Here is a 23319-nt window from a genome sequence, read left to right as displayed (position 1 = left end):
CAGCGATTGGGAACAGATGAACTCCTCAAAATCTCTCAGTGGGCCAAAGAGGAAATCACAAAGAGCGACCTACCCTGGGCAAAAGAGGCTAGAACATCAATAAGGAATGCATACAGGGTGCTCAATCTGAAGGTCTGCCCGCTACAAGAGCATATAATAATAGGTAAGAGAGAACTAAGGCTCCAAGGCACCGATATGTCTCGCACTTATGACCGGGAGTACCTTTCACAAAAAAGCTCGGTAGCCCACATGACATCTGCCTGGGAGCTTGACCAACACTTTCCGTATGTGGACCGGCTACCAAGTCATAACTTAAGGCGGGAAGTCCTAAAAATGAGAATCGGAATAAACCCTTGCTACGCGAATAATGGAACCCAAAATCAAATGTTAAGTTGTAATGGGTTCTGCACTTGCACTCTAGGTACTACCTGTAATATTATACACCTTTTATTAGATTGTATGTGGTTTTTAGATTTAAGGAAGGAGCTTTTACGTCCGATTTTTTAAAATTATAATATTACAAATAGAATGCAAGCCGCTAAATTGTTGATGGAAATGGAGAACTTAGACATAGCCTGTGCCTTGGGGAAATATATGAAAAAAGTTAAGGTATTCCTCAGCTGCACAGAGTAAGATCTAATAAGATAGGTCCTTTGACATCAAATAAAAGTGAAACATCTAGTGTTTAAAATAGCGCTGTATGATTAAGAAGATGTTGTATAGATCTGAATTAAGTGTTTTTTAAATTAATTGTGATAACATTTCGATTTTAAAAATGATAGTTAAGTATACGTATATTAAGATGTAATATGTCTATCGATACCGCCGTGTTATGTATTTTTTTATGTTTTTATTTTCCCTGTTTTAGTAAGATAAGAGGCAAATTGTACTTTTATGGTTGTAACAAACCAAATAAAGTTTGTTTTGACTGACTGACTGACTAGATGCATGGGCTTGAAGCATCTGCCACTGGTTTCTTGCACTCGAGTTGGCGGTTTGATTCAGGCCTCATACAATACAATTTGGCGTGGACGAAATTAGCTTATGAAGGCCACCGTCAAGTCGGTCGAGCTATAGGGAATGCCATCACATGCTGATTTTATTTTAATTTTTAACCGTTGATGGGTGTCTGCACAGCTGGTGGCCCAATTTTGTCTGCACTATATTGGCAAGAAAGGCACGCAGGGGGCCTGAAGTTTAGCATCGCCTTTGGTTTAGTAATGGGGAGAGGGTAAAACCTAATGGCCGAGGGGTACGGCTGGGTAGATGCTGCACCAGAGTAGAGCCTGGCACATCCCTCGGCTAGACTGCCGACTTTTGTGCTGGAAACCAGGGTTCGAGCTTCGGGGTCGCGTCCACATTGTGTGATTCTGGTCAAATCACTTCAGCTCCCCGTGCCTGAATGTGTAATGTAAATATGGTGCTCGTGTAAAGCGCTCCAATACCTTCGGGCCGAGTTTGAGTTATATAAATATGCAGCAAAAATCTCATAATCCCCCTGTGTCTAAGGATGAAGATTGCCGTTGGTAATGCAACTGGCGCTCATTTAAAGACTCCAGATATTGTCACGTCGGTGTCACGCTAGGCAACACTGAAAAAGAAGGGTATTGGGGTAGGGGGGGGGCGACCGGCCCCGGCATGTCCTTTTTCGGGAACCAAGGGTTTCACCTATATACGGATATAAGGTCGTAGCTAATTTCTCTGTAGGGATTACAGCAGCAACAAAGGACTTAGATCCAAGTAGGCCCCATGGAGAACTTCCACGTGCGAGGATGTCACTATGCTCCTAACTGGACTTGGTTGCTTCCGTTCAGGGTTTAAATTCACGTCCAGTTACGTAGTGTCCGCGGTGGGAATTATCGTTGTGGTGGTTATTTAATGCCCTTAAATTTATTTGTAGTCACAGCAGGCAAAGTTCAAGTTCAAAGTGCAAAGTAACGGTGTTATTTCTAAGCTGTTCGTCAAATTGTAAACACGGTCTGACAATTACAGACTCAGAGGCTGCAATATTGTCACCTTTAAGGAGATTGCCGCTGGCCGCGCGACGCGAAGGGGAGATAACGCGAGACAGCGTCTTAGTGACACATGCCTCGCGAGCAAAACGTCACCAGCGCGACAGTCAGGGCGCCGCCCCCTTTAGGGGTGGCCAATGCAGGTGCGAGCATGTAAGGTGGTGGGCGGTCCTAGGGCCTTTATCTAGGCCAGCCCGGTTCAGTACTTCCTCTTTTCCGCCGCGTTTCATCTGGACTACTCTGCGCTGTTCGTTCTGCAGGCGCTGTTCCGGTCTCTGCCTCGCTGGTCTTGCGTCGGGTCTGCTTCGATGAGTGTGCGGTGAGTGCTGGTATTCGGGACCCGCTGGCGGGGGGGCGTTTGTTGTCCTCGATGCAGAGCTGCTGTTTGTGTGGCCCGGGGGGCCGAGGGAGAAGCGTGGCGGGCAGTGTTGTTCTTCCGGCGGTTCGGATGATGCGAGTGTCCATGCCGCCTCTTTGTTTGTAGTGTAGTGGATGAGTCATGGCGTCGGGATGCTTTTGGCTGCGGACGAGTCGGTATTTCTCGGGTCTGTGGCCCCAGTTGCGCTAAGCCATTTTCAACAGGCAGGTATTTGCTATTTTCGGTGGGGTAAGGAGTGGATGGCACATACTGCTGGGTTAGCGGGGATGGCCCTGGGTGGTCGGCTCGGGTGCGGGGCTTCAGCGAGAGCTGCATCGGTGCGCATCTGCGAGCATGAGTGCTTGTGTGCTCTGCATTGTTCACGCCGGCGGACGGGTGAGGCAGCCAGCTTGAGCCTTGAAAGAGCTTGCAGTTTAGGTTACCTTAATGTTTGTTTAAAGAAAACCTCTGAAATTTACTTTAAACAGTTAAAGTTTACATAATAAAAACAAATGCCTCTGAAATGCCCCAGCTTTCGCTAGCTCCGCACACCATACGTCATATAAATGCCATTCAAAGCTTAACTCGCACACTAAATATAATGCGGATGTCCCCTACAGTATTTATAACATTAAGTAAAAGGACTTCAGGATTGATACTATCACTGCGCACAGGCACAGTTTGCGTCTTATCGGCTGTACCCTACACAGTTTATAACACATACGGCTCCGAGGCATGACCTTGCGGCTCATTATCTATCTATCTAGGACCGGGGTCTTTCATTCCGGAGCAACAGCTACCTGAAGGGGACACATACTTGCTGGATAAAGCAGCGCTTGGTGGTGGTTTGCCCTCCCCCCCCCCTCCATATCATGGGCCTATATGGCAGGGCCGGGTGCTTCGTGGTCTTCCCTAGGGAGAGGGGTATGCAACGACGCCTTGCATTCGCATCCCCCTCCCCGCCTCGATATGGCCCGACCGTCCATGGCGTCGGGGCTCTCTGCACGATGCCTTGATTGGGCGGAACAAAGAGACATCGCAACTTCCCCCATCATGTGGCTGCAATTCACCAAATTTCTGTGCTCCATGATAACAAAAGAAATGTTTGTGCACAAGGGCGCAAGTTAAATTACAATTTGAATTTAGTGGCAAGGATCTAATAGAACACGCATTAAACATTTTATTAATAAACCTGCATCGCGATTCGGCGTCTTCTTTTGTGCTTGGGAAAAATGAATGGTCTTGCAGCTGCGGGCAAGAGGTGACCATGTACGCTCGTTGTTTGGGTTTCTATGGCCACAACCGGCGCCAGAGTTGAGAACAGTGTGGTGCCTGGTTTCATGTTCAACATCCAAAACGGCGGGCGCGTGGAGCGATGAATGGGGTCTTGGTCCTGCGCGCGGAGGGCATTTCGGCACTTTCTGGTGAGCTGAGAAGAGGGAAGTGTGTACCCGGTCTAATTAATGGGGCGCCGGGGTTTTTCTGGGAACAATTGGAGCGCTGGCGGTCCGTTAGGCGGAATAATTTGTTGAAATTAGGCAGTAGCCCCAGTTGGATTGTGAGAGTCATTAATGCATGCATATCTTATTTCACGGACGATGTTATTCGGTTATAGTTTTGCGTCCTCTGCGCATGTGTGATAGTCCGCTAGTCTAGCCCCATTTTGCTGCGCCCCGTGAACAGTGTTCTTACCCTTCGTCTAGCCCCATTTTGCTGTGCACATTAAACAGTGTTCTTATCCTTCCTGTTCAAAGTACTTGTCGGTTGCATTACAATTCTGGGCAGGAAAATCAGTTGCGAGCTGTGTGGGTGTTCGTGGCTGGCAAGGGCATTGGTAAGGATGCATGATGCACTCTTGGTGCGCTGCTCGGGGGACTGTCTGCGGGAGCTGTGGGGTTTCGTTGGGTACATCGTGGCATTACACTGGTGAGAGTCTGCGGGGATGCGCCGGGGAAGTGTAGCTGGGTGGGTCCGTGTCTCTGCGGGAGAGAAGTGTATAGCGTTTTCGGGCCGCGTGTGTGAAATTGTTTGGAGGTTGCTCAGGCGTTAACCCAGTGGCGGAGGGGATTGGGCATCGGTCTCCAGAGTTGACGTAGTGAGTTCGAGTCTTGTCTGGTCTGGGTGGTAAATGGCGAATTTCCGGTGTGCGATCCATTCAGGGTTCGTCGGGTGTTACGGGTGTGTGGTTAGTGCCGGGAGGTGCAGCGTTTGGTGTGTGGGACTAGGTTGGCGCTTTAATTGATCGCAGGTATCAGTTCCCTCGTTACAACACCTCCCGGAACAATCAGTTTGGGTGCCGCCTTAGTGCATTTTGCGGCTTGAGTATTTTGGAACATTGTTCATAGAGGCCTACATTTGAGCTGGCATAGTGCATGTTTCCGATCTGACACGGGTGTATTCACAGGGAAGCTGGGACGTGTTGTGCTGCATATCCTGCTGGTGTTGGTAAGTGCTGTGCAATTAGATTTCGCAGTAGCAGCATCTGTCATTTACAGTGCTTGGAAACAGCGGAATGAAGCTTTTAAACACGTTTTTATTGTAAGATCCCTAGCAATGATCCTTGTTGTTGGGGTGGTTTGAGAGGCAGATGTGAATTACACTAATTTCCACTTTCACTTGTTACAGGTGAAAACAAGGTTTAAGTTTATATACATCCCTTATGAACTAGCCCCAATGGGTGCGAGTCACAAATTATCCAGTTTTAATCTTGAATGCGATCGGTGTTGACCTTAACACATGAGTATTACTTCTTTCAAATTATATTTGGCCGCACTCCATTGTGCATTGTCGCTCACGTTTCATGGAAGTCACTGGTGGTCCGATCACAGAACCTGATTTGATTCTAACAAGGACTGTGCAGTACATCTGGCCCTACAAAGAGCACAGCATCCAGCATAACGCAGTCGGAGCATGAAATGCACTTCATGATCACTCAGGTACCCTCAGCTGTCACGTTCCCTTCTCCATCATAACTTGCAGGGAAAACAATTACGTACATAATATATAACATGCACCAGAGTACAGTAACATAGACAAAGTGCATTGTACTCATCTGTGCAGGGCCTCTGCTACCCAACCTTCACTTTTACTTGGTCCCTATGTTCCTGAAGGCATTTTGAAGGAACGATTGAGCACTATAAATAATTCCACTTTGCTATGGAACATTGCGCTATCCAATTCAGTCTAAACCAGGCAGATGCATGCTGTCACCTGAGGTGCCAGGAAGCAATAGTTTTGTAGAGCAGGCACCTGATTCCATATTTGTCAATCTAGAGAGAGAGAGTTGTACAAGCAGCTTGGTGTAAAGGTCAACGTTCAAAAACAAAATAAAAGGGGCACCTTCTGCGGTATGGTTTAATCATCTCGACTAATTGCAAGTCTTAGAATGCCGTTATTAGCTTCTTTCTGAGGTTTGCCTACTTACTAGGTGCATTGAATGTGTTGAGTATTTGAGAATAAGGACGAATTGCCCTAGATTTACAAAAGCGTTGTTCTACCACAGTCACAAATATTGTGCAAAACAGCACAGATCCGCAAGGGTATTTACCTTCCAGTGCAAGACATATTTTGCGCGGGGCGCTAGACCGCCTATAGTGTGCCAGCTTTCTTTCCTTTGCACAGTTTTAGTCACTGCTCTGCCATGTAATAAAAATATTAAATTAACACTTCGAGTACGTGTCTGTATGTAAGGAAGTGAGACTGAGGACAGGCGCTAATAAGCTTATTCTAGCAGAGTACGTGGCTCACTGTGTATGTGCAGGGGCTTTGAGTGAGTTTCCACATCCTATTCGGCTGTAAGGCTGTTAATTGTCATGTTCACTAGGCTGCTAATAAACGTAGCAAATAACAATAAAGGATAACTAAACTGATTAGTAACATTGTCATCCTTAATCATAACTAAAGTAGTGATGTCTACAAGCGGAAACGACATTCCATCCTTTTGAGATGAGTACAGCTGGCTACCTTGCCAACTTTTCAGATGTAAATTTTAATAAAACGGGCGAAATTTATTGTCAGGGTTCCCTTAATCGCACAATTTCTTTTTTGATTCTTTGTAAACTTGGCAGTAACAATACTTGGGTGAAGGCAGTTACTACTGTCTGCTAGAAGAACGGTGCTGAAGGATGGACAGGAAAGCGATGTATAATGCCTGGAAAGGCGAGCATATTAATGCAGTTTGTTTCCCTGGTACTCTTCGGGTACCTTTTGCTTTCCTATTTACGAGACAACGTGGCGCTATGATTCCCAGCAGCTGTCTTCTCTCTGCTAGCATCTGTGCTCGTCTCTTGAGGTGCTTGGTATTTGATGCACATGCAAACTGCGGTGGTAACGAGACTTGGTTAAAACCTGATCAAGTTTGCTTGCCGTTCTCATTAGACATTAATTCCGTGTTCCTAGCTGTGGCAAGCGTAATGAGTCCTGGAAGCATAGTTCATATTCAGGTGCAGCAGTTCCTTCTTTAGAAATTCCTGTTTGGGTGCTTTAGCTATTTCTGACGTCCCATGCAGGCGATTGCTGCAGGAACATTCACTTTTGTGCAAGTTGGTAATCAAATCATGCATTCCTACATGGAATCGTTAAGTATTTTACCTGAGTCTTTTCAGTCCTTGCTCCAGTTGCTGGTCTACAGTTGCTCGTTTTTGCTTTGCATGTCTTGTTTTCGGACATTATAGAGGCGTCTCCTACCCTGTGCCCTTGTGCTCATTGTCGGTGTTGGGATTTGGAACAACAGTGGTTGCTTTCATTGTCCTTCTATGGGATAGCGTGTACAGCGCGGCGCTTGGAGCGCGTGCCCGCCTTGCCCTAGTTTGCATTTGGTAGTCTCTGCTGCGCGCCATTTGGTGGGCCACCCCACTCATCAGCGTCAGATCACAGGCCAGAACAGGCCATGTGCAAACCAGTCAGCTTTACTCAGCCACACGTCGTTTGCTGTGTTTAGGTACTTCAGATCAGGTGGGATAAACATTGTAAGTTATAGGCGATGGTAACCTTCTTACTGGATTTAATTTGTCTAACAACCTCTTCCCTGTCAAATTAAATTGTAGCTCCATTCTCAAGTATAATTTTTGAATGCGCAGCCGCTCCCGTGTAAGTATGCACGAAATGTGGGTCCAGGGAGGAAAGTCACCGGCAATTGCAGCCTCTAATCCAGGAAACCATTGGACCGCACAGCTTGGGGGACCAGACCTGAGTATCCATGAAGGGGTGGTTCAATTTAATCATTACCTTAACTTACCACCACAGCTCGAGAATTGTACTGGCTTGGTGGTCTCAGAGATTGCCGTAGATAAGGTGGGAGTAAACACATCAGTACCAGCTTTAGATTTGGTGGTGCCCAGTGCAAAGCGCCACAGTTTGAGAGTTTTCTCTTGCAACGGACAAACGCAGGTATCCGGAAAGGAAACCCCAGTATCGTTGTATTAATCATTATTCAAAAGTACCTTCGTATAACTTGGTTTAAATTACCACAAATGGGGTCAGTTATCCTACTAGATAGGCACAACTGTGATCTCTATTCAGTCGAGGGCGAGGGCAGCAGGGACGAAGGAGGGGGTAATGGGCAGATGGCTGGAACAAATTAATTAAATAAAAGCACTTATCTTGCATTCACCACTAGGCTTGGGCACGAGTTTAAATGCAAGCATAGATCCAAATGTGTCTAAACTCACACATGTAATCCTAAAAGGCACTGCAGTATTAGGCAGTAACACACAACACTTCAGGTGTACACTCCGGACGTTTTGGCATATTAATGCAATATCATTCAACCAAACGGGCAGCAGTCTGAAAGAGCACTCCTCCTTAAAGTATATTTTGCCCTTATTTTGGTTCGGGTCCAATGCCACTGAAAGCATTACTGCATCCACCAGGTAACGCTTATGACGCAATGGTGTCTTCAGGTTTTAAATCTAAGTGTATACGACATTTCAGGCTAGCTTAGGTGTCTTCCGACTGTCTACGTCACACTCCTGCTGGAGTTTTAAATTTAAAGAGTTCCATCGTTAGGCCAGAGCGAGTTTATGTATACATTGAGAATGCATCCATCGTAGGAGCGAGCTGGTGGTACATGCATGGCAGAGTGTGCGGTAGGTGACATCGAGGCACAGTGATTGATACGTTATGTAACAGTTATTAGCTAATATAGCTGGTTGTTCCAGCAGTGCACAGACAGGCTCGGGCTCAGTGGTAATTATTTACCAGCCCCTTAGGGAGAAGGAATTGGTTTTATGCACATATATTCAAAGATGACAGTAAAGATTCTGACGCCAAGTGCTCTAGCAGGCGGCACAGCCCCCCTTCCTGGCTCCCTCGATAAAAATCATCATGCAATGCATGGTTGACAAGCACGTCATCCTGAATGAGGCAGTCCTTTATTGCTCGATGTCAACTTTTGCTATTTACGTCAGTTATGCGTTTTAGGTAGCACGGGTGTTACACAGGGAATATCGTACAAAAGCAGACGTTAAGTCACATGAGGTAAAGTGACAAGTGTGCAGCAAACAAACTATATGAGGTAGAAACAGTGCATTACAGAGGGACAAGTGATGGGTGTACGGGTTGCAAGAGAGACTAAGTACATCGGGGGTAAAATACTTGGGCAAGCAGCAAAGGCAAACGACGGTTACAAGGGAAAATACAGTATAATTGGAGGGAAACACTGCAATACAACGGAGAACTGGGAATGACATTTGACGGCTACGGGCATCGGCTGTGCGGGCTCTAACCAATCTCAGATAAACAACCTTGCAGTAAGTTGCCAGGACATGCACGGTCATGATTATTGCAGCACGGGACAGGTCTTTCTCAAGCCCTACTTTGCAGGGACTAATATCGGACAAAACAGCTGAATGCCAAGGTATCTCTTTAAGAGGTGTGGTTGGTAACTTAGAGCGTGGCCTAAGAGCCGTATCTGAGCAATCCCCACCAGAGGTGCGGCTTATGCAACTAGGGGCGTGTCCTAAGAACCGTCCAGGATCTCCATAGCGGTGGGGTGAAGGGTACTATGGTAGAGGTGTACCCAAAGGCTTAGCGAGGAGGAGAGACTAAATCATTCACCCTCAGGCAATGGTTACTTTCAGGCTTTAGCATCTGCATAGGGGTAAAGTAAGGCTTACAACGGCAATGTACACTTGTCGGGACTGGGGTGAACATATCCCTCCCGGACGTACAAGTGGAGCGAAAGAGAGCAGAGGAAGTAGCTAAGTGGGTGGGGGGCTCTGTCTTCGACGGGGGCCTCATCCAGAGCTGTGGCGGAGTACAGGGCGATCTGGAAGCAGATGGACAGTAAGGGTACCTCTGCGGCAGAAGGAGACAGCAATACCTCTGCCTGGCACAGTAGGGGTGCCCGAGCCAAGAACCTGGAGCCGAGGGGGTTCCAGGAAACAACGTCGGCGCCCCGTTAGTCCTTCGGGCGGTCGGGGGGCCTAAACCGACCGGGGGTGTGCCTCATCGCTCCGCCCCGACAGGGGGGGCGGGAGTAAACGAGATAACTATTAAAGGTATTGCACCGTCAAGAGCATCGACTTACCGTGCAAATTGGCTAATTAGGCAGGCGGGTCAGCGAGGGGCTGCCGTCTTGGATCGCCTGTAAGATGACCCACCTATCTGCTGTTGTATGCAAATAAACCTGCACCACCGTTTTCCCACAATTATGTCTCATGAGTCTTCTTGGTTGTGAATGTAGTGGGTACAAGTGGAGCGAGCGATGGCGGTGTGGGCACTATGCCGCTGGCCGCGCGACGCGAAGGGGAGATAACGCGAGACAGCGTCTTAGTGACACATGCCTCGCGAGCAAAACGTCACCAGCGCGACAGTCAGGGCGCCGCCCCCTTTAGGGGTGGCCAATGCAGGTGCGAGCATGTAAGGTGGTGGGCGGTCCTAGGGCCTTTATCTAGGCCAGCCCGGTTCAGTACTTCCTCTTTTCCGCCGCGTTTCATCTGGACTACTCTGCGCTGTTCCCGCCCTGGCCCAGACCCAGCGGCAGAGCAGCGGGTTGGTGTGAACAATTAATGGTCTGTTTTGTGTTGCAGGCGGAGTCACAGGGCGATCTGGAAGCAGATGGACAGTAAGGGTACCTCTGCGGCAGAAGGAGACAGCAATACCTCTGCCTGGCACAGTAGGGGTGCCCGAGCCAAGAACCTGGAGCCGAGGGGGTTCCAGGAAACAACGTCGGCGCCCCGTTAGTCCTTCGGGCGGTCGGGGGGCCTAAACCGACCGGGGGTGTGCCTCATCGCTCCGCCCCGACAGGGGGGGCGGGAGTAAACGAGATAACTATTAAAGGTATTGCACCGTCAAGAGCATCGACTTACCGTGCAAATTGGCTAATTAGGCAGGCGGGTCAGCGAGGGGCTGCCGTCTTGGATCGCCTGTAAGATGACCCACCTATCTGCTGTTGTATGCAAATAAACCTGCACCACCGTTTTCCCACAATTATGTCTCATGAGTCTTCTTGGTTGTGAATGTAGTGGGTACAAGTGGAGCGAGCGATGGCGGTGTGGGCACTATGAGCTTGGGAAGCAGCCTTATGTGGGACACAAGCATAATCTAGATTGGGGTCCGGGGTAAAAAACACACTATCGGCCTCCTTGACTCACAGTCAGATAGTGATACCAGGGCTAACAATCTCAGCTACAAACCCCTGCAGCACCGTAAGGTAATGGCAAATCGGTGGGGATTATGTTCTGAATTAATCGGGCAGCATGAAAGTAACATGCGGTGGCCCAGGTGCCAAATCTTTTCCCCTAAGGCAGAAGTTGTGATTTAGATCAATTTCCTGTGGCGCAATTGTGTAAGGGCATCTAGCACAGAAAGCCATGTTCCATTCACAATAACATACATATAAATGCATCCAGCAGGTGGCAACACATAAGTAGTATTTATTGGTGCTTAAGGGTCCCGTCCCTGGGAGGGGCAGTGCAGACCACGCCTGGACAAATCTCGGGGATCGCTTCTAAGGCAGTATACCTTGTCTTCACCAGCGGGTACCGTATGTAGCCTTCTGTGGGATCTCAGTTAAACTGGGCCTGCCACTTTTGTAGTGCCTGGTAGACTGGCAAACAGCTTAATCGGCATGGTACTCTGTGCCAAGCAGCGGTGAATTAAAAGGCATCATTTGGGAAGAAATATACATTGCGAGTGACATGATGTATAATTCACAACTATGCTGGTGACTCTCTGACCCGCACATCCCCCACCCCCCTTTTTGGTTGGGGTGCCCAGACTTCTTGAATGCGGCACTATATGATGTGGATATCACCCTTCTATGACTGTGGGGTAGTCTCTCTTTTTTCATGGATCGGGCACGAGTCGGTGGGTAACAGGTTATGGGGGTTGGGCATATGGTTCAAGGTGGCAAACACGCAGAATGGAATATCAATGTGATCTGCATGGCATTCGGGCGGGGGGCACTGAACATCTTTTTCTTTATTTTCTATTCATGTCAATGGCGGGGAGGCGCATCGCGATATGATGGCAGCAAGCAGTAAGACTGCAAGAAGACGGATCGAAAATCGCCGAGGGGTACGGCGTACTGCAGCACCAAGCACGGCAAGTACACTTGGTAGGACATCGGGGTGCTAACATACATGGGGAAAGCTCTCCCGGGTCACACACTCTTTTCACGGTTTGTATGTCTAAGGCAACCTGAATTTACGTTTAGCAGGAGGGGATTTATCAGACCTTCAAGCTCATGGGTACATTTATCGTTAAGGGACGCTTGTGTTTTCATAGACCCCCAGGGCCCAAACCATGGTCGTTGGCGGGTACGCTGAGGCGGGGTCACTGGCAACTGCTGTAACCAGCGCAGGCAAAAACAACAGTTGATGGACAGAATGTAGAACAGTGTCATACATTCACCCAGTACAGAGATCTGGGCCTAAATCCATCGTTTTTTTGCTCACCATGCCTTTCCAGTTTGAACCCAGACATATGCATATCAGTCTTGACCTGTGCCCCATGGGAACAGTCGAGCCCGAACTGCCAGGCCAGGTCCTCCCTGGACTGGAAACAAGCATCCTGGGACCGGTTTCGGGCTTAAGGCCCTCATCAGCCAGGATAGCTTGATTCCAGTGGCATGGAGAGCACGGGACTCACGCCTGAGCATATCCGTCCCACTCGGGGTGTAACCAGCGCAGGGATCGTATTTGAGGCCACGGCCATATCGGCCTGTAATAAGCTAGGCCCCTCCGCAAAATGGCGTAGGGGTCCCCAGTGCGCTAAAAGCTTTACCTGCTGAGCATATTGCATGGCACTCCTCGGTGAGTCCCTATCAGATCCTCTCATATTGACTTCTAGGGGCAGGCGCTAGTCAAATATTTTTGTGGAATAAATAGGATAATCAAAGGCTGTGAACCGCATATAGAGCGTGATATATGCCAGAAATACTCAGGTGCTACCCATCGAGGGGTAGGATCACAGGGGTTGGACCGTCAATCCACACTATCATGCATAAGCTGATCGGGATAACCAATGCAGAGTTATAGTAGCCGGATGGGGTACATGTGCCCAACTAAGGGCTCGAGCTGTGTATCAAAACCACTCCAGGGCCCATTGAAGTAGGGTCGGGTGGTCAAGCGGTAGGAGGAGGGCGAGAGTGCCAGTGACCTCCTCGCCCTGGAGCGTGGTTTATGCCACCAAAATCCAAGTGCCACCCAGCGAGGGACATTAACACAGGGGTTGGATCCTCACTCCACACGGTCATACGTAATCTGATCCGGATAACAAATATGGAGTTAATTTTGCCAGAGAGAGCAAATCGGTTTAGCGCAGGGCTCGAACAGTTTATAACAAACCATTTTAGGGCCCATTGGAGGGGGTTCGGATGGGCAAGCTTTAGGTGGAAGGAGGGCGAGAGCAGCAGTGACCTCCTCGCCCTGTGGAGGTGTCCCAGGCAAGAAAATGGAGTGGACTCCCTTTTTGCATAGACTGTCTGACCCTGGAACAGGGCGAGCATTCAATGGGGGCTCTGGGCTGGTGGGAGGGGGGACTGACCTGCTGGTGGTCCCGGACTCTCCTGTTCTACATGAGATGCCTTGGTGTGCATTAAGACATTAGGGGGTATCTGGTGGCTCGGAACCCCGGTGGGGGCAAGGCGTTAAGCTGTGCCCTCGTGGTAAGTGCCTCCGGGACGGAGGACTGGAAAGTTATTGCTGATAAAACAGTGTAAGTTGGGGCCTGCTGGCACAGCAAGCACAGAGGGATTGATTCATGACCGGGGTGAGTGTCTTGATATCCTGATGACCAAGGCCATTTCTGGAATGTAAAGACAATCTATTGGTAGAATGAGCTTACCTCTTCGGGGCTTCAATATCTGTGGTTGGTTTATCTACGCCTGAATAAAAAGATCCAGTGTGTTGACAATGAACAAAATAAAGAATAATACTTAACGGTGTAATAAAAGACTACGCTGTGATGACCAAATATCTGCATGCTGTCTCTCTGTGGTGCCAGAGGTTGGGGAGGGTAAAGTTGTTATCTCACTGGGGCGACTTGCACGATGTATGCACACTATGTTTCACATCGCGTCTTACGAGTGGATCATATATAAATCAGAGGATACATTGCCAGTGTTTGAACTGACAAAAGTCAATTTCCTGGACCAAGGAGAGTTCCCTGCCAATAAATGGTGATGGCAGTCCCACCATTTGATAGTATGAGGTGGGAACTGCGCGCCTCGTCAACCCAAGGACTTTCCATTTCCCCCTTACCATTTTACACATGGGCTATATATTCCCTTCCCCTACCTTCCCCTAGTAATATCAACAGCGGGTCACACACTATTTTACAAGAATAACACATGGACGACTGATATTATTAGCATTTTGGATCAGCACTGTTGTTGTTTGCTTCCTGTCTGCATTCTGTACTGGGACTGGGAGAATACTGGTTATCAAATCAATCCCCATTGCAAATACCACATGTATTACTCCGGCTATGTATTTCAGAAATGGCCATCACCCCCCCTCCCCCCCCGTATGTAATGTGTGCTGTTATCATACCCTTGGGTTGAAGTAATGTTTCTTGAGATGAACGCTAAATTTAATTTCCTTCCACTGTTCCATGATAGTTTTTACCTACAATCCAGATAGAGATTCTATGTAAAAAAGGATTGCATATTAAAAATTGACCTTCTCACCTTATGAGGTCTTTATTACACTCACACCGTTCGTATACAATGACATAACTCAGTCTAATATCGTTTTTTACGATTTGTAAGTTCCTTCAGCTATTGCTGTATTAATGCCAGAAAATACCAAAATGTTATCATGATATCATATCATTGCTACGTCAGTGCAATATGTCAGTATTTGCAATTTTGATGACCTATAGAACACTCCCTGTCTGGATTCTGAGTTCTAGTGATACAATAGCATGTCAATATTTACAATTCTTGAATACATCACAGGATGTCTATGCATATGAATAAAAGAAAATAATTACCTGAATCACTTTTCAATAAATCCCAGCACTAAAATCACTTTTAAGTCTGGTGTTAACCAAAACCTATTCATTTTAGTACCAGTTCAGTTCATTTCGTTTTACTTACCAGTTCTACTTGTTTTACTTGCTTATATTCAATTTCATCTCTGTAGCCAGCTTGTTGAAACCGGTAGAGATTTTCTATTTCATCAGTCCATTGTTTTGCACGGCTCATTGATTTGGGCTTATGATCAGATACAGCCATGGCTCCAATATCTTCCTCGGACATGTTTCTGAAAAGACAATTGTTTATTTGAGTGATCGCCCTGTTAATAGGGTATATTTGGTAAATCAATATTGATGTTTTTGTTGTACAGCGCTACATTTGCCAGGTTTGGCCAGCTTAGCATTTTATTAAATACTCACAATAAAATATTTGCAGAACATTGTACATTTGGTTATACACTGACCATTGTCCTCTGCGGATAACTACGTGCAAATATGTGGTATCTTTGTAGGAACAGAGTTGTTTCATCTTTCAGTATTTCCATTGTATTTTAAACAACACTCTACAACCATGAGGTGTGCATTACTGCTTTCAATGATTCAGTAAAGCATCTTACTTCAGAGCTCTCCCTGCATGCAACCTGTGCACACTTTTCCGTTCAGCTTATTTCACGTGCCTTCTCTACCTCCTTCTGACTTCAATAGTGCTACAAAAATACCCGTGCCTTTGTGTTACTCTACTCACATGTCTTCCCTCATGACTGAAATGCTGAGGACCGTAAATGTCTTGAGGCACGTTAGTTTCCTGCACTTTTGCACAAAATGGCCCCTCATTATTTGCCTTCTGCTTTGTGATTTGCTATGTGATATGTGGATTCGCCTGGGCTCCCTAACAGGATCACATCATGGCGCTGGGCTATCTGTGACAGGTAGAGATATATGTATGCGATCTAATACTTCGATCCAGAAGTTTGTTTTTCTTTTAGCAAGACCAGAGTTCATTAGCTATGGTAGCCCTGTTGTGTAGCCTCTCCTGCATGTATCTCTACGAGTTTGGCAAACAGGTTTGGTGTTCGGCTGGCATATAGTGACATAGAAACTTGCACAGAGACAATTCTTTAAACGGGAAAAAATAAGTGTTGAAGATACTCATCAAAATAACAAAGGGTGGTGGCTAGTGGACTGCGCTAGGGGTGGGACATGATACCAACGCAATTCTACCATCTGTTGAGTATTCATTTTGTGCTTGCATTGTCCTTGTTAGTAAACTTTTATTTCCCATGGGGGGGACGGAGCTTGCACGTGACCAAGATGGCCGCTTGAGCCGTTAGCTCTGTGACACCGTCAGAATATCCAGCAATTATCCGACAGCACTGCATTTTTAAATAATTATAAATACGAGGCCTGCTTAACGTTATACACCAGGAACCCTAGGGATCGAACTCCGGCGCTTCAGCGATAGAAACTGACTGTGCTGCCTGTGGAGCTCGGACTGCGTCCGACTTGCCGGGCCTGGATCCCCGAGCTAGAGTGGGGTGGTAATTGGAGTCCTTGCGGCAGCCTGCAGGCCTGAAAGGAGATAACCGGTGATGCTTAGACTACGGCGGTGGCAGTTTTCGTTGTTATCAGAGGCCTGTCCTGGGCGCACACTACTGGATACACTGCAGTAACGTGCTGGCCTGCGCATGGATGGGTGTGAGCAACAACGGGTGCTGGCACCGTGGAACAAGTCTCTAGCGCCTCTTCTCCCAAGGTTCTGCCCTCGAGGGTGGCTGGATAACGGCAGGAACCGGAGCGAACTGCACCACCTCACGGTTGCTCTTGCCTTTCTGTGTGCTGGGCCCTAGTGCTGGAGCATAAAAGAACCCCATCTGGTGGTCTAGCGCCATTCTGCACAGGTTACTGCTTCATAGGAAGGCTATTTGGCGGCGAAGACTGGTACTGCCTGGAACGCCCTAAGGTTACACTTGCCATTTGGAGTGCGGGGCCTCATGGCAGGAGTGTGAGGAGGCTCTGCCTGGCGGGTCCTCCTGAGTGCCAGTATGGGCAGAGTAGACAGAGCTCAGCCCAAGCTCTCTTTTGAACAGAAGCGGTCAAAGTCGCATAACGCCTCCACAGATGAGACTGCCAGGATGCAAGTCCCCACGACCGAAGACCCTAGCCCAGATATCCTGGAATGTTATTAGCCATGGAAAAAAGCTTGCAAAGCGGAATCACCTCTTTGGGTACGAAGATGGACGCCCTCTCCTACAGGATGGACAGAATGGTGGAGCGCTTAGACAAACGTGCCGGATGCTTAGACATGTCCGAGCAGAGAATATCGGAGGTGGAGGAAGCACACACTACACTGAATACGGAACACAAGCAACTGGGGAGAGTTCAACGTTTCCTCCAAGATAAAACGGAGGACTTGGAAGCGCGTTCTCGTAGCTGTAACCTCAAAGTCACCGGCCTCCCGGAGTCCACCCCGATCGGTAGCATGGAACAATGTATTGAGAAACTGTTGGTCACGCTGCTTGGAGAGAGGGCCTTCGCCATGTTCGTGGTGGAGAGAGCGCATCATTCCCTGGGGCCCCGCCCATCCCCAGGGGCACCACCACGACCGATCATCGCAAAACTGCTCAACTATCGAGACAGGGACACAGCCCTGAGACTAGTGAGGGAAAACCTGTCACTGTCTTATGAAGGTTCCGTGATATAAATAAATAAATCTAGTATTTGTAAAGCGCACAGCTACCCATAGGCATCCCGGCGCTGGGGGCCATCGGGAAGATTAAGCAAGCTATTGCCCAGAGTCACATGGTGCTGGGCAGACCCCTGCCGCCGTTGCCGGGGATCGAACCGTGATCCCCAACGTCCGGCGTCAGGCGCCCTGGCCGCTGCGCCACACCTCTTCTCTTCTATCACTATTTCCAGACTTCACTATCCGAGTTCGGGAGGCGCGCCGCCAGTTTGTTCCCTTGAAAAAACAGCTACGAGATATGGGTATAGACTACTCCATGTTGTATCCTGCAAAGCTCAACAGACCGGGCCGTTCCCATATCTTTACTGTTCCAAAGTCCTTGCAGAAGGCCCTTAAGGATTGGTCCAAGGAACATTGCCAGAGCTCGGAACGGCAACTGTTTGATGAGGCGACTGGGGGATCCCTGGAGGAACAAGACTAACAATTACGGTCTGCCGCTAGGCAATAAGTATGGTCTTGGGGTTGGAGAGAATGGGGCGGTGCGTCCATTGGGGCGCTGGGGCATTGCCTCACCTGGCCACATGGCCCAAGTTAAACCGCATGCAAGCAAAATAGCAAACTTTAAAGAGTACTTGCGAGTTGCTCCGCTCAGGCAGGCATTCAATTGGCGCTGAAGGGGGATGGGGCGGGTCTGGCTGCGGCAGCATGGAGGGTGACTGACAACATCGCTTACTAAAGTGCAGCTGCAATAGTGCGCATGCTCGATTTTGGGCTGGTCATTTTTATGAGCAGCCCGAACATGCGCACTACAGCCACCTCCTAAGGACCAGGAGAGCAAGGGGGGAGTTGGGACCCGAGAGGCAGAGGGTTGCTTCATGCAGGAAAACCCGGTCTCCAATGGGCGGGGCATCTCCGTGCCCTAGCTAATCCTGGCGCTGCTAATGCAGCGCCGGGATTGACTGCATGAGACACCGCGCAGCCATGAGGTCAGGGCTGATGTTCAGAAGGCGCGGGACCGGCCCAGGACAGAGCAGAACAGAAGGCGCCAAGCAGCCCCCAACGCAGGACACCGGCCCAGGAAGACACGGACCAGGTAAGTTGTGTTCTTTTTTTAATTTTAAAATCCCCCGCGTCCCCCCTCCCCCCTGTATTGCGAGACAAGACTGCCATGTTGTACACTGGTAATTTTCATTTTCCAGTACGAAAAACAATTTTTTTTAAATGTTCAAAGTGTGTTGCATAGAAATATTCATCACTTTTCGCAGTTTTCAGTCCAATAATAAAGAAGTGTTTTGAATATTTGCACGATGACCCGCTGCAGGCAAGCAAAGACATTTGCAAACACTTGTGCATACATGTGAACAAAAAAATTTATGTTGGTTGATCCGTAATATTAAGTGATTTTGGAAATTAATGCGTAGTTCTTGTTATACTTAAACACTAGATTAGCAAAAACATGTTTTACTAAAATGAGTAGGCTACACAATTTCAGGTTTATAAAATGGATGATTGTATAAATCCTTACTCTGATAATTCAAAAAGGCAGGTCGCGTCCTCGCAACAACTTTGAAAACAACATAGAGGCCTCCGTGCCCCTTCTCAGAGGAGTCATGTATGAACACGTCCATAAAAAAATGTGTTGCAAGTTTTGAATACCCAAGAAATGGTAAATATTTAAAGGCACTGAGAGCTGAATGGTATAATCTAAATGTCACTTAATGCAAATTCTAGCAACAGTTAAGTAGCAGCGCAGAATTGTTACGTTTGACAGAGATTGCCACGCATTTGAGAAGAACAAGTTACTTACCTTCGGTAGCGCTTTTTCTGGTGGATACAGTAGCTGCCTGTGGATTCCTCACCTTGTGAATATCCCCCTGCGTCAGCAACGTTCGGAAAATTCTTTGGTAGCACGCTGGCATAAACGACGTCACAGGAGCACGGCATCACGCGCGACTCCGACTGACGTCACTGACTCCTTATTAGGCCTATGTCGGCGTGATGACATCAGTTCCGCCCTTTTTTCATATATAACAAATATATCGATATAAAACGCATAAATGCATCTAAACATTGCCATAAACTCAGATATAGAAGAGTGGACAACGGGGAGGCGGGTGGGCATGTGAGGAATCCACAGGCAGATACTGTATCCACCAGAAAAAGTGTTACCGAAGGTAAGTAACTTGTTCTTCTGATGGATACATCTGCCAGTGAATTCCTCACCTTGTGAATAGATTCCCACAGCAGTCCCCACTCCCGGAGGAGGGTATACACCTGTTACAACGCAATTTTTACTCCGCACTACCACTACAACGCAGGCATTACAACGCATACCGTTACAACGCATTGCGCTGGGGGGCGCTCTAGGATAAGAGGTAAGTTTAATTTACTATCCAACACCTTCCCTAGGGTCCACGGGGACTGGAGTTAGAATAGTAAATTATACTTACCACTATCCAGCACCCCAAAGCGCTATGCGTTGTAACGGTATGCGTTGTAAATACCGCGTTGTAATGGTATGCGGAGTAAAAGTATACGTTGTAACGTCATACATCCCCGGAGGAGGGTGTCTACTCCTCTATACCAGAAAATCTCGAAGGACAGAGCACGCAAAATGGCCGTCCCTCCTCATCTCGCTATCCAAGCAGTAATGCTTTGGAAAAGTGTGGAGGGAGGCCCATGTCGCTGCTCTACAAATGTCCTCTACAGGAACACCCCTAGACAAAGCAGATGACTTTGCTCTAGTAGAATGAGCCCTTATACCCTCTGGAGGTTCCTAACCAGCCAGGGCGTAGCAGATCTTGATGCATAGTATGATCCATCTTGAGAGTGTGCGCTTGTGCACAGCTCTTCCTTTCTTGCAGCCAGCAAATCCCAGAAAGAGCTGGTCATCCACTCGATAGTCTTTTGTTCTATCAAGGTAAAAGCTCACCGCCCTCTTAGGGTCCAGACGGTGAAGCGCTCTTCCTTCTTGGAAGGGTGAGGGGGGAGGATAGAAGGTAGGAAGGGTAATGGACTGTCCTAAATTGAATGGAGTAACCAACTTAGGCAGAAAAGTAGCCCTGGTCCTAAGAACCATTCGTTCAGCATGAATGGTCAAGAATGGGGGCTTTGAGCTAAGGGATCACTGACAGAATATCGACCTACAAAATATCGACCTACAGGAATATCGAGTCTAAAATATCGAGGGCAAGAATATCGACATCCTATCTACAACATGGTAAGTACAAAAATATCGAAAAAATAATATAGATGTTAAAAATATCGATGTTAAAAATATTGTTTTTTTTTCTTTTAAAATATAAATGTAAAATAAAGTAAATAACATTAATAAATACTATTTACATACTTAAAAGTATCTAATAATGTTTATAATTAATAAATATTATATATAATAATAATACATTAATTAAATATATACAGTAAATATATAATATATATGTACTGAACAATAAGTAGTAATAATTATTTTACTAATTTATAAATTATCAAAATATATTCTAATTTACTAATACATTTACAAACATAATACAATAACGTATAATGTAAAAAATATTATTCATTAAATATATTTATAAAATTTTTAACATTAATTATTTAAAACATTGGATAGTGTAAGGGTAATAATTACTATTCCCACTCCAGAGAGTGCAACAGTAGGGAAAACGTTGGATAGCGTAGGGGTAAAAATTACTATTCCCACTCCAGAGAGTGCAACAGTAGGGAAAGCGTTGGATAGCGTAGAGGTAAAAATTACTATTCCCACTCCAGAGAGTGCAACAGTAGGGAAAGCGTTGGATAGCGTAGAGGTAAAAATTACTATTCCCACTCCAGAGAGTGCAACAGTAGGGAAATCGTTGGATAGCGTAGGGGTAAAAATTACTATTCCGACTCCACATAATGCAACAGTAGGGAAAGCGTTGGATAGCGTAAGGGTAAAAATTACTATTCCCACTCCAGAGAGTGCAACAGTAGGGAAAGCGTTGGATAGCGTAAGGGTAAAAATTACTATTCCCACTCCAGAGAGTGCAACAGTAGGGAAAAATTTGGATAGCGTAGGGGTAAAAATTACTATTCCCACTCCAGAGAGTGCAACAGTAGGGAAAGCTTTGGATAGCGTAGAGGTAAAAATCACTATTCCCACTTCAGAAAGTGGAACAGTAGGTAAAGCTTTGGATAGCGTAGGGGTAAAAATTACTATTCCCACTCCAGAGAGTGCAACAGTAGGGAAAGCGTTGGATAGCGTAGGGTTAAAAATTACTATTCCCACTCCAGAGAGTGTAACAGTAGGGAAAGCGTTGGATAGCGTAGAGTTAAAATTACTATTCCCACTTCAGAGAGTGCAACAGTAGGGAAAGCTTTGGATAGCGTAGGGGTAAAAATTACTATTCCCACTCCAGAGAGTGCAACAGTAGGGAAAACGTTGTATAGCGTAAGGGTAAAAATTACTATTCCCACTCCAGGGAGTGCAACAGTAGGGAAAGCGTTGGATAGCGTAGGGGTTAAATTAACATACTTATAAATAAAAGCTTTTTTTTTGTAATAAGAATAAAAACTAATAAATAAATATAAACCATACACAATACCTATACATAATTATTAAAGACATGATTATCAAAATATATTTAACCAAATGTAAATATTTAAAAATACTTTTTTATAATATTTCATTACCAATTAATTATTAATTATCAATTATATTATTAAAAAAACAAATAAATTAAACACATTATTACTTAATTACATTTAAATTACTTCCCACCATATTCCCCTACAAACCCACCACCCGCAACAGAACACATTTATCTATTTATGAATTAATTAAAATTAATTATCAATTAATTAAAATTAATTACCAATTAATTTAAATTAATTAGCAATTATTTACAAATAATTTATAAGTCCTACTAATTATTAATTAATTAAACATAATTAAATTACTTCCCACCCTATTCCCCTATAAACCCAAAACCCGCTACAGAACATATATATCAATTAATCAATTAATTAAATTATATTACCAATTAAAAAAAATATTTACCAATTGTTAAAAATTATTTAATACGTACTAATTATTAATTAATTTTACATAATTAAATTACTTCCCACCCTATTCCCCTATAAACCCACAACCCGCTACAGAACATATTTATCAATTAATCAATTAATTAAAATTAATGTCCATTTAATTTAAATTAATTAGCAATTAATTAAAAATAATTTATAATTCCCACTAATTATTAATTAATTAAACATAATTAAATTACTTCCCACCCTATTCCCCTATAAACCCACAACCCGCTACAGAACATCTTTATCAATTAATCAATTAATTAAAATTAATTTCCATTTAATTTAAATTAATTAGAAATTAATTATAATTAATTTATAATTCCTACTAATTAATAATTAATTAAACATAATTAAATTACATCCCACCCTATTCCCCTATAAACCCACAACCCGCTCCGGTATTAAAACATATAATTTGCTTATAAATAAATGTTTTAATATATTAAATAATACACATATAATATTATTTATTTTAAATACTTAAGTAAAACATATAACACATACATAATAAAAATATTATACAAATATCGATATTAGTGTCATCGAAATTAGTGACATCGATATATATGCTATCGATATTACTAACTTCGATATTACTTACATCGATATAAATAATTTCGATATTACCTACCTTAGGGTCGATATTCTGTCCAACGATATTCTTGACATCGATATTATACACCTTCGAAATTTCAAACACGATATTATGGTAGGTCGATATTTCCAACTCGATATTTTGACTGTGTACCGAGCTAAGAGCTTGAAGCTCA

At 45.7% G+C, this 23319-nt stretch overlaps 1 protein-coding gene across 1 annotated transcript in view; it reads right to left on the bottom strand.

The window, feature by feature from the left end:
• MEIG1 (meiosis/spermiogenesis associated 1) overlaps positions 1-23319 on the bottom strand; it is a 212286-nt gene that overhangs the window by 27510 nt on the left and 161457 nt on the right. Inside the window, exon 2 of the mRNA XM_086938548.1 lies at positions 14915-15080. Coding sequence (XP_086794674.1) covers positions 14915-15076 — 162 coding nt within the window. The 5' untranslated portion in view covers positions 15077-15080. The remainder of the gene's footprint in view (positions 1-14914; positions 15081-23319) is intronic.

The sequence above is a fragment of the Lissotriton vulgaris genome, chromosome 1_1 (genome assembly GCF_964263255.1).
Source record: "Lissotriton vulgaris chromosome 1_1, aLisVul1.2, whole genome shotgun sequence".
Classification (NCBI taxonomy): Eukaryota; Metazoa; Chordata; class Amphibia; order Caudata; family Salamandridae; genus Lissotriton; species Lissotriton vulgaris.
Note: the sequence above shows the minus strand (reverse complement) of the source record. Positions and strands in the feature narration are given on the sequence as shown.